Raw genomic sequence first — 12,736 nt, 5'->3', positions numbered from 1 at the left:
TATCGTTTTTGGGGAGGGAAATGTAGTTACACGCATGTTATGCGAATTAGGTAAATAATTTGTTATGGTAAAGAAAACTATTAAAATTAAGAGTATTTTAGAAATTCCTATAGAGCACTGTCTTTTTCCGAATACGGGGGCCTAAAGGTGTATGCATTTTCCATTTCGTTTTTGAGTGAATGCTTTATGTTTTTAATGAGGTCATTGATGTTTTGTATAACAGTGATGATAATGCCAGCTGTACAATTGAGTTCAAAGTTAAGGTGCTCAGTGTGTTGATTTGTTTTTCATCTAAAGTCTATTTGCTTTCCCTCCTCACAGTTGATGTGTCGATGTGGCACCCTGTGCACCAGTACACCTCTGCCTCTGAATGGCCCCTCATGGTGGTAAGTTTTTCACTCTACTTTTCTTTTTGCTCTCTTCGTTTGGTGTCACCTTTAGTTTTGTAGTGTATTTGCATTCTTGATCATGGCTCCCATAGTGTTTGTAGCGCGTGTGTGTGTGTGTGTGTGGGTGTGTGGGTGTGTGTGTGGGGGTGTGTGGGTGTGTGTGTGTGTGGGTCGTGGTCGTGGTCTCCAGTAGGCACTGTTGAAGATGGGAATAAAGTCGAGAAGTGAATGTTGCTAATATTAGAGGAAGCCATCGAGCAAGAAATGTTGAACCACAGAGAACCTGGAGCTTTGATGGATTAGAGAGAGGTAGGAATGCATAGTGAAAAAAGGGATGGAAACTCGTGAGATGAAAATGGGCAGAGTAACTAGTCAAGTTACGAAAAAAGATGCAAAAAGGTGAGGGACAACAAACAGCTAGATATCTGACTGGGCGGGGGCTCCTGAAGAGCTGGATGTGAGAACAGCAGGCAGAAAGAGTGACATGCTCAGAGTCATAGATGCCACAAGCTACTGCAAAGGAGTGGGCAGTCAGGAAAGGCAGCAATAGCTAGAACTGCTGATTATAGGATAGTAACAATTTCTGTTAATACGTTTAGACAGACACGCAGAAGTAAAAGACCGTTTACCGAACAGCAACACGTCCGCACAATTGGTTCTTGAGGAGAGGAGGCAGAAGAATAAGATCAATGGAGACAAAAGTGGCAAGAAGAGTTTGAAACCCAAGAGAAAATGAGGCAAGAAGGCCAAAAACTGCTAAGAAGGAGGGCATAAAATGTAATAACTACTGAGAAGAAAGGGGCAGACAGAAAAGCTTAGAACAGCAACAGTTGCCATGTAGAGCAGAAGTGGAAAACTAATATGAGAGGTGTTTGGTGGGGTTGGAGGGGAGTACATGGTAGATCTGTCACTTACAAGGAAGGGTGTTCTAGTTGCTGAAGAGAGATGAGGGCAAAATCGAAGGGTAGCCCTCAGAACATTAACAATAATTACACTTGGTCTAAAATGTACTCCTGATAGCTGTTCTTTTCTCCTGCAGTTTTATATGGTGATGGTCATTGTGTACGTCTTTTATGGTGTGCTGTGGTTAATGCTGCTGCTTTGCTACTGGCGAGACATCTTGCGTATCCAGTATTGGATTGGAGGCGTCGTCCTGCTGGGATTGCTTGAAAAAGTTGTCTTCTATGCAGAGTTCCAGAACATCCAAACCCATGGAGAATCAGGTAAGAACCTTCCGGGAGGGAAGCCCATGACAGATGGATCTGATGCTTTCAGGAATAGTAGGACGCCACATGAAAAAACACAGCATCTATATGTTCATATTTTAAATGCACATCACTAGTTTGTGATAGGAATGCTTGTGACTATGCATTCCTCACTTTCTGAGAAATAGCCTCTGCAATTAGCTGCTTTGCTGTTATGCCCTTCCCCTTCATGTAATGTCTTGTGTATCTGTTCTTAAATGTCACTGCATTGCCTCTTGCGAATATTTGATTTGTGAGTGTGGATTCCACCTGGTAACAGTGAGAGGGCTAGGATGAGGTAGATTGTACTAAGATCACTATTTACACTACGTTACATTAAACCTACTTAAGATATTCTGTACCTGTAAGCAGTTAATCAACATGTTTATTGTACCTGAAAACCCAAGGAGAGTGCAGCAATGCATGATTGACATACTTTGGTTCACTGTTGATTGACCAAGGGGGTGATGTAATTTCTGTGGCAATCTCTTTGCCGGAGCAACAAGTGGAACTTTTGCACAAAGATGCAAAATAAAAGACAATGTGATAAAAAAGCCCCAGCACCGCTTTGAAAAGCTGGGGCATTCATCATTGTAACTTTTTCTGTACCGCCATTTACTTTTCTTCCAGTAAGCTTGATAGTTGTGTTTACCAACGTGAGATAATCCAGCTAGTAATATCTTTTACCAGTGCAGCAATAAGACCACTTCTGTTTCCTGGTTCTTCGCAGTGTAATTTTCCTTAACGCAAAAGCCAAATGCATTAGGTTAGATTTCCTTTGAGTTTGCTTAGTAAACTATGCAGATATTTTTAAGGGGTCTTACTGCAAGAAAACTTTCAGCGGGAGGAAAGGGTGGTTGTTTACCACTGTTGTCTCAGACCAACAATACTATTGTTCTCCAAAAGGTACTCACTTTGGACACTTGTCCTTCTTTATGGAGCAAAGGTAAGCACTCAAACCTTACTGTAGTAGGTGTTCGAGAACGACGATTCTCCAATTATCATACAGAGAGAATCTTGATTTCATTAAAGACAACGGAGGCTGACACTATGCAATAACTTTTATTGCTGCTCAAGATATGCAGCCCTTTAAAGTGCAACAGTTACATCATAAATAAAACATTCCACACAGAATAGACAAGTGCCATAGCAACCAAATAACTTCCTCTTTGAGCTGCGAAGAAAAGACTGTAGCTCCAACTTCTTCCATCATGTTAAAGGATTATAAAGAAGCCGAATCTGAAAAGAAAGACGAAAAGGTAGTTCTTTATCCCGGAAGGTACAAAGTATTAAATGCAAAGACATTAATAAAGACATATTAAATAAATATCCACCAGGGAGTAGTGGGAGGGATAATGTCAGCCTCCGTTGTATTTAATGAAATCAAGGTTCTCTCTGTATGATAATTGGAGAATCGTCATTTCATTACAAGACCGGAGTCTACATTATGCATGTTCAAAGCTTTTCAATGCAACATTGCTTACATGTTCGGCAGGTTTAAGATATAATGTAACAAAAGTTGAAGCATTTGACCAATCTGCTGCTTTTAGGATATCAGAAAGGGATCCCCCACCCCAAAATACTTTACTAGCCATAGCGCCACGAGAGGAGTGTGCGCCAAACTTGGACAAATCTACCCCAGCTTCAAACATAACAGTTCTTACCCACCTAGAAATTAATAATTGGTTCTCATTGCAAGGTCTAAAAATACTCATTTTTTTGCTTGTATACCTTCATACAACTAACAACACATAGTTTTGGAGAATCCAAGAAATAAGGGTAAAATATGTTCTCGGACATGGTCTTGGTTCTTTTCCAAATTTCGAACAATACTCCATCGGGGGAGTAAAATCTGTTACATATTTCTAAAGCTTTAACATCGGATACCCTCCTAAAAGAAATAAGACAAAGTAGGTTAGCTAGTTCAATGGATAACTGTTTCCTAGTAAGGAAACAATTGTCTGACCAAGATGAAAAAAGATCAAAAATAAGGTTTACGTTCCACAATGAGCTATATTTGGGTTTAGGAGGGCGTTTAAGTCTTATACCCTTCATTACTCTACGAATCAAGGTATCGGTACCAATCAAAAAATCGTTTAACGAAGAATGTCCTGCAGAAATTGCTGATCTATAGCAATTAACTGTTCTATAACATAGGCCTGAATTAAAAAGGTCTGCTAAGAAATTAGCTATATCAACTACAGGTGCCTCCACGGGATCCAAATCCCGTTCCAAGCATCAACTACACCATCTTTTCCAAGCACCGGTATATCTTCTCCTTGTTCCGGGAGCCCATGACTCATCCAAAAGGCTCTTAGCCTCTCCTGAAAGACCTGAGTATCTTGTAGAAACCATGAATTCTTCCAGGCAAGAAGGTTCATGTTTCCTTCTAAAAGTAGAGGATGTATGTCTCCTTTTAGACCCTGAAGGAGATCTAAACTCCCTGGAATAAGATGAGGGATTTCCATCGCCAATTCCATCACACCTGGGAACCAAATTTGGGAAATCCAAAAAGGAGTAATTAGAACAATGCGGCAGCGTTCTGAACGGACTTTCAGAAGAACTCTCTGGATTAGAGCGAAAGGAGGGAAGGCATAACAATTGAGAGTGTTCCAAGATTAGAGAAGAGCGCCCACCGCTATTGCTAATGGGTCTGGTCTCCAACTGAAATATTGATCTATCTGAATGGTCAGTCTGCTGGCAAAGAGATCTACTTCGAATGGACCCCATAAATCCTGAATTCTCTTGAAAATCAGGGGGTTCAATTTCCAATCGCTCGCGTCTCTTAGGAACCTTGAATTCCAATCTGCCCTCATATTTAGATGGCCCGGAAGGAATTCTGCTCTCAGCGTTATTTTCTGGCTCCAGCAGAAGTACCAAATTTTCTTTGCCAGATCTGCCAGTAACCTAGACCTCGCTCCTCCCAAACGGTTGATGTAGGAGATGGCTGTAAAATTGTCTAATTTGATCAGGACTACACTGTTTTTCAAAATTGACTTAAAGCTCATAAGAGCATTCAGGCTCACCATCATCTCTAAACAATGTATATGTAAAGTTAGTTCTTCCTGGGACCATTTTCCACCTGTTTCCAACTTCCCTAATCTGGCACCCCAGCCTAAATTGCTCGCGTCGGATTCCAAAATGTGATCCGGGGTATCCTCGAATATGGGTTTCCCGTTCCAACTGTCTAGGTTGTTTCGCCACCAAAGTAGGTCGGCTCAAGCTTCCGGAGACAGGGGAATGTGGTCTGAATACCAAATACCTTTTTTCAGGCCTGTAGATTTCAGTCTCTGAAGGGCTCTGTAGTGAAGCGGTCCTGGAGAGATCGCTTGTATGGATGATGACAAGAGACCCACTACTCTTGCTAGTTCCCTTAAACTCACTAAATCTTTCGACAAAACATAGGAGACCTCCTTCTTTATTTTGGCCAATTTCTTTAAAGGAAGTTGTAGTAGGGCTAAGGACGTATTTACTTGAAAACCTAGAAACTCTAGATTCTGAGGAGGAGTCATGACTGACTTTTCTACGTTGATGAAGAAACCTAAACTCTCTAGGAGTTCCACGATCCATCTCATGTGGAGAAGAAGTTCCTCCTGATTCTGGGACATCAATAAAATATCGTCCAGATAGATAATCAAACAGACTCATCTTCTCCTTAGAGATGCCACAACAGTCTCAGTATCTTGGTGAAACACCAAGGAGCCGAGGAAAGGCCAAAGGGAAAACATCGAAATTGGTAGGTCACACCTTTCCATACAAACCTTAGATATTTCTGAGATTCCGTATCCATAGGGATAGTAAAGTAAGCGTCCTTGAGATCTAGCTTTATGGGTCAATCCTTCTCTTGAAGAATATTTCTCAGAAGATGGATACCTTCCATCTTGAAGTGTCTGTACACAGTGAAAGAGTTCAGAAGCTTTAGATTTATTACGGGACGCCAACCCTTGTCTTTTTTCTTCACGAGAAAAATTGTGCTCACAAAGCCGGGGCCAGCATTGGATACAATGAAAATTGCCCTTTGTCTAGCATTTGACAAATCTCTTCGTCGACTAGAGCTGATTGATCTTGGTCTAGAATCAGTTCTCTGGGAGGTGAGGTCTGGTGAGGGGTAGAAACAAAATCTATCTTGAAACCTTTCACAGTTTCTAGAACCCATGCATCGTTTGTTATCGATAACCAGTTTTGGCTGAAAGTAGCAAGCCTTCCCCCTAGGGGTTGTTACCTTGATTTCCTTGACCTTGGAACTTTCCACGGTTGTTTCCACCTCCACGATTGCGGTAGTTGCGTCCTCTGAGGGGGAAAAGGAGTTGTTCCCTCTGAAGTATCTTCCATGTTGGTTATGTTGATAGAAGGAACTGTTGTGTTCGAGGCATATGAGCTGCAGATCGTACACTATGCATTAGATCGCCACCTGGTGTTAGGCTCGGATGATTGCAGGTTGTTGTCTTCTTGGAGAAGTCTTTGTAGTCACGATATAGGTGACTCCTCCCTTGGACAATACTGCGCATGGGCATCGGCTCCATCCTTAGATTGTTTTTTTCCACCACTTGGTTCGGATGAAAGTTTCTCCGCTCCGGCTAGAAAAACTTTTCCAGCACCTTCGAAGCGCAAAACTTCCTCAAACTTCAAGAAACTACCTGCGATATTGAAGACAAAGCTTTTCGACGACGTAACTTCCATTCCGGTCATCGAAGTGGGCCATTAGGCCTATCGACGCCGTGCGGCCTACACCACATGGAAAGAACTCCGTTCAAGAAATGCCCGAAATGCCAGGCAAAATTCCCACATAGCGATCATCACGAGGTTTGCAACCTCTGTCTATCGCCAGATCACAACGAGTCGACCTGCACAGCCTGTGCGTCCTTCCGATCGAAAAAGACCATCCGGGATCGGAGGGCCCGTCGACACAAGATGAGGAGATCAGCCCCAGCACCGGAGAATATCTTCGACGACGAGGTTCGGCTCGTTCCGGAAGAAGATTCGCCGGATCTCCAGATCGTATCAGAGGCAGAGGACTCGGACGACTCGATTCCATCACGTCAACCCGTGAGTACCTCTGCCCCTGCACCGCATACACTGCCCAAGCCAAAGGCGAAGGTCAGCACTCCGCCCAAGGGGCCCAGTCGAGACCAAGTGCTCCCTATTAAAGCCCAGACTTCGAGCTCGGCTCCGAGGAAGACAGATACGCCTTCAGGTGCTTCGGCACCGAGCAAACCACACGTGCCGATTCCACCACCTCCATCGGCACCGAAGTCAAAAGATGCTTCGGCACCGAAGCCAAAAGACTCTTCGGCACCGAAACCGAAAGATTCTTCGACGCCAAAAGCGAAAGACCCTTCGGTGCCGAGATCAAAAGATTCTTCGGCACCACAGCCTAAAGTAGTGCCGAAAGAAACTCCGGCTCCGAAGCCGTCGACTTCCAAAGCTAAAGATGGAAAGTCAACTTCCACTTCGAAGACTCACGCTCCGGTGCCAACACCCGCAAAGCCTGATTCTGAGGTTCCTAAGTCCTCGGACACGCCTGCCAAGCCGAAAGCAACACCTTCGGCACCAAGAACTTTGCCACAGGACCCTGTAAAACCTCTCAAGGCAAAACGACAAAAACAACCTCTGTCGGAACCGAAAAAATCGACGCCGAAGAAGGTTGTGGAGGAAGAAGAGGAAGAATTGTTTAGACCAGATCCTAAACAAAAGAGGATCTACATAAACCCAAAGACTGGACATGTAGGTGCTATACCTCATAAAAAGAGACCAGCAGAAACACCACCTACACCTGTGGTACCTGCCAAGAAGGACTGTGCAACTTCCCCTATGCACCCTCACTCTCCTGTATCTCCTTCCTCTCCTATCCCTCCTTACATTTCACCCCAAATCTCTCCGGTAGCCTCTCCTGCATCCTTACATTCACCACAAACTGATGAGGAGTATGACTTAGGTGGTGGGGAGGATCCACATGCAGACCCAAATACATATCCTCTAGATGAGGATGTCTATACTTTTCCACCACATAATGTGCCTAATATACCTGATCCACAATTATACCCGTCAAAGCCTTCTCCTCCAGAAGACTGCATTGGTTTTAATCACCTCTTACATAGAGCTGCTCTTTACCACAATGTCACAATGCATTCTGATGACATTGAAGAGGATTTTCTATTAGACACATTCGAGCCATCACACAGATCGACTCACATTCTTCCCATGATCAAAGGAGTCATTAAGCATGCTCCAGAGATATTCAAAGATCCTGTACGCACTAGGGTACTAAATCCAAGAATAGAAAAGAAATATAGGCCTGCACCCGCTGATCCAACGTATATTAAGGGACATCCTCCACTAGACTCTTTAGTGGTGTCTAATGCGAGAAAACGAGCGAATTCAGAGACTTCTGGTGAAACGGCCCCATCTGACAAAGAATCCAAAGTTATTGATGCGTCAGGTAAAAGGATTGCTGCACAAGCCACAAATATATGGCGCATTGCGAATACACAAGCCATTCTCTCACGTAATGACAGGGCTCATTACGACCAGTTAGAGACACTACTACAGCACCTTCCAGATCAATATAAAGATCAGGCAACTGAGCTCATTCAGGAAGGCAAATTAATTTCAAATGCCTCAATTAAATGTGCACTAGATGTCGCAGACACAGCTGCTAGAGCTGTAAATACTAGCGTGATACTCAGGAGACATGCATGGCTGCGCATTTCTGGGTTCAAACAGGAGGTGCAAACCACAATTTTGAACCAGCTTTTAACCAAAACCAGTTATTTGGCCCAGAAGTAGACACTACGCTGGAGAAAATGAAAAAAGACACGGACACGGCAAAGTCAATGGGAGCTCTACAGTCCACACAGACTAGAGGTTCTTTTCGTCGCTCCTTTTATAGAGGAGGCTCCAAGCAAACTGGAGCAGACACGACAACATCTTTCAAGACGCAAACACAAACATCCTCTAGCAAAGGCTATTTTAGAGGAGGATACAGAGGTAATAATAACAAGGGAAGAGGTCGTGGTAACAACAACAACCGCTCCTCTTCCACAACTAAACAGTGACTTCCCTCTGCTCCCCAACAGCATTTCACTCCTGTGGGGGGCAGATTAACACAGTTCCTGCCTGTCTGGAACTCCATTACAACGGACAGGTGGGTGAGACAGATTATCCAACATGGCTACTGCCTAGAACTTGCAGCAACCCCCCCCAAACATACCACCCAGGCAGCGTCCTATGTCTACAGATCACCTGACTCTGCTTCAACAAGAAGTACTGGCACTTCTACAGAAGGATGCCATTCAACTAGTCCCATTAGAGGAACAGGGGACGGGGGTTTACTCGCTGTATTTTCTAATTCCCAAAAAGGACGGGACACTGAGACCACTTCTCGACCTCAGGCCCCTCAACCATTACATACAATCAGATCATTTTCATATGATCACTCTGCAGCAAGTGCTTCCACTTTTGCAACAAGGCGATTTCCTTTCAATGCTAGACCTGAAGGACGCCTATTTTCACATCCCAATACATCCTGCTCACAGGAAAGACCTACGGTTTGTAATACAAGGACAGTACTATCCGTTCAAAGTCCTTCCATTCGATGTCACAACAGCTCCAGGGGTGTTCGCAAAGTGTTTAGCAGTAGTAGCAGCACATCTCAGAAGACAACAGATACACGTCTTCCCTTACCTGGACGATTGGCTCATAAAAGCCAAATCATTCCACCAATGTGTACAACACACTCAGCAGACAATTCAACTGTTGCACGACTTAGGGTTTACGATCAACTACACAAAGTCGCACCTAGAGCCTTCGCACGTGCATCAGTATCTAGGAGCTACCATAAACACGTCTACAGCTCTAGCGTATCCCAGTCCTTCCTGGATACAGAGCATTCAAGCCTTAGTCTCAACTTGTCAACACCAACAGTCTCTCCAAGCAAGAGTGTTCATGAGATTAAATGGCATGATGGCATCTTGCATCTTCATAGTGCCACATGCAAGACTGCGAATGCGCCCATTACAAGAATGGCTGGCACAACAGAGGAACCAGGCTCACGGTCAGCTCACAGACCTGGTGTTGGTAGACAGCCGTACACATCGCTCTCTGCAACGGTGGAACACCAAAAACTTGACAAGAGGACGGCCGTTCCTCGAGCCTGTTCCACAAATAGTGCTTACAACAGACGCATCCCTCACAGGATGGGGAGCCCATCTCTTACACCACACTATTCAGGGTCGATGGAACAACCAACAAAAGCTGTTGCATATCAACCACCTGGAGTTGCTAGCGATATTCTCAGCACTCAAAACCTTTCAACTTCAAATACAAAACAAGGCTGTCTTAATCCGGTTGGACAATATGACAGCGATGTACTATGTACAAAGACAGGGGGGGCACACTTTCTGCAACTGTCCCAGCTCGCACAGAACATTTGGAGATGGGCCATTCCTCAAAACATATATCTGTTAGCGGAACACCTTCCAGGGGTTCACAATCAGATAGCGGATCTGTTAAGTCAGCAGTCACAACAGGTTCACGAATGGGAACTACATCCACAAGTTCTTCAACCATTCTTCCAACGGTGGGGGCACCCACACATAGACCTGTTTGCCACCCATGAAAATGCCAAATGCCCAACCTTCGCCGCCAGGTTCCCACACCCACGGTCGGAGGGCAATGCAATATGGATGAACTGGTCAGGCAGATTTGCGTACGCTTTTCCGCTTCTCCCCCTCATTCCACTAGTGGTACGCAAGCTCAGACAACAGTCTCTCAGGCTCATTCTAGTAGCTCCCACATGGGCACGCCAGCCGTGGTTCACCACACTACTAGATCTCTCTCTGGTTCCACATCAAAAGTTACAGCTCACACCCTCGCTGTTAACACAGAACCATGGAGAAATCAGACACCCAGACCCAAACCAACTGAATTTGGCGATCTGGCTCCTGAAGTCTTAGAGTTTGGTTATCTTAACCTACCACCAGACTGCATCAATATCATTAAAGAGGCTAGGAAACCCACTACTAGAGCATGTTATGCCGCCAAATGGAAAAGATTTGCAATATATTGCAAACATAATCACATTGATCCACTGGATGCTTCCATCCAAAATATCATTTGTTACCTTTTACATCTACAAAGGTCTAATTAGGCATATTCTTCCATACGCCTACATCTTGCAGCAATTGCAGCCTATTTATAAAACAGACAACACCTGTCTCTTTTTAGGGGACCTGCAATCAAAGCATTTATGGAAGGATTAAAAAGAATAATCCCTCCAAGGCTGCCACCTTCCCCAATATGGAACCTAAATATTGTCCTTACGAGACTCATGGGACCCCCTTTTGAGCCTGTACATAAATGTGAACTGCAATTTCTCACATGGAAAACTGCTTTCCTTGTTGCCATCACCTCTCTCAGAAGAGTAAGTGAAATTCAATTGTTCACTATACAAGAACCATTCTTTCAAATACATACTAATAAAGTGGCTCTCAGGTCCAATCCAAAATTTCTTCCAAAGGTTATCACACCTTTTCACCTAAACCAAACTGTAGAGTTACCTGTGTTTTTCCAAAACCCAGAATCTGTAGCAGAAAGGGCCTTACACATGTTAGATGTTAAAAGAGCTCTGCTATACTATATAGATAGAACTAAATCCTTCAGGAAGACAAAACAATTGTTTGTATCTTTCTCTCCTCCACATAAAGGCACCCCTATCTCTAAGGGTGGGATTGCCAGGTGGATTGTTAAGTGCATACAGATATGCTATCAAAAAGCTAAACGCACACTAACAGTTCCACTTAGAGCACACTCCACTCGCAATCTAGGAGCCTCTATGGCTTTCTTAGGAAATATACCATTAGAGGACATATGCAAGGCAGCAACATGGTCTACACCACACACCTTCACTAAACACTATTGCGTTGATGTGCAAGCCAAGCAGCAAGCTGCAGTAGGCCTGGCTGTCCTTAGAACATTATTTCAGACTACTGCAATGGATACAAGCGACCACCGCTAGGGTAGACACTGCTGCACAATCGATGCATAGTGTACGATTTGCAGCTCATATGCCTCGAACGGAAAATGCTACTTACCAGTATGCATCTGTTCTTGGCATGTAGAGCTGCAGATCCGTACACGCCCTCCCGCCTCCCCGGACTTGTATCCATTCCAGTTCACATCTTACTTAGATGCACACGCATGGACATCCTTTTTTTCTTACTGTATCTCTACTAACTCCATCATTTCCCATCATGGCGAAAAACAATCTAAGGATGGAGCCGATGCCCATGCGCAGTATTGTCCAAGGGAGGAGTCACCTATAACGTGACTACAAAGACTTCTCCAAGAAGACAACAACCTGCAATCATCCGAGCCCAACACCAGGTGGCGATCTAATGCATAGTGTACGGATCTGCAGCTCTACATGCCAAGAACAGATGCATACTGGTAAGTAGCATTTTCCACCCTCGGCTGGCAGACGGTCCTGCCTTGTCAGCCCTTCCAAATATTTGTCTACCTCCAAACATCCTTCTCATGTTACTTTGAGCTTTGCTAAAAGCGGAGAAAGTGGACACGTATTTCCCAAGAACTTTAATAAAAGATTCTCCAAAGAGGAGTCCATTAGGGGCTCCCTAGATAGCTTTATTGGCTAGTGCCCCCAATTTGGGGTTCATCCGAATCAGAATGCCTCTACGTCTTTCGGATGTGAGGCTAGCATTGGCATTTCCAAGGAGGCATAGGGCACGTTGACTCCAACCTCCCAAGAGTTCGGTATCAACCGGAGTACCATTAATAGAGGATTCCTCTGCAAGGTCTAGAATTCTGTCCAGAGGGCCTAACGTGTCTAGCAGTTTATCTTGACACTGCTTAAGACAGCGTTTAAGACCTTTACGAGGGTCTCTTCCAGTTTTAAAGAGGAAGGTTAATAACACAGGGTCTAGCATAGGGGTCAAGCCTGCTTTGTTGTCAAGGAAAGGTCTCGGGCATTCCGAATTCATTAGGTTCCGTGAGTCCCTCTGAAGCGGCTTTCTGATTCAAAGTTTAATAAATTTAGCTACGTGGTCAAGGGGCCACCAGTCGGAACCTCTAGGGTGAGTAATTTTT

The 12,736-nt window shown here is 44.3% G+C and overlaps 1 protein-coding gene across 4 annotated transcripts in view; it reads left to right on the top strand.

Annotated features, from left to right (window-relative positions):
- LOC144782007 (transmembrane protein 87A-like) overlaps positions 1–12,736 on the top strand; it is a 416,501-nt gene that overhangs the window by 256,359 nt on the left and 147,406 nt on the right. For all 4 annotated transcript variants that reach the window (XM_078661114.1, XM_078661113.1, XM_078661112.1 and 1 more), the window contains 2 exons: positions 322–386; positions 1,429–1,612. In XM_078661114.1, the coding sequence (XP_078517240.1) occupies positions 322–386; positions 1,429–1,612 (249 nt within the window). The remainder of the gene's footprint in view (positions 1–321; positions 387–1,428; positions 1,613–12,736) is intronic.

Source organism: Lissotriton helveticus, chromosome 9, assembly GCF_964261635.1.
Source record: "Lissotriton helveticus chromosome 9, aLisHel1.1, whole genome shotgun sequence".
NCBI lineage: Eukaryota > Metazoa > Chordata > Amphibia > Caudata > Salamandridae > Lissotriton > Lissotriton helveticus.
The sequence above is the reverse complement of the archived record's forward strand: the minus strand, read 5'-3'. Positions and strand labels throughout refer to the sequence as shown.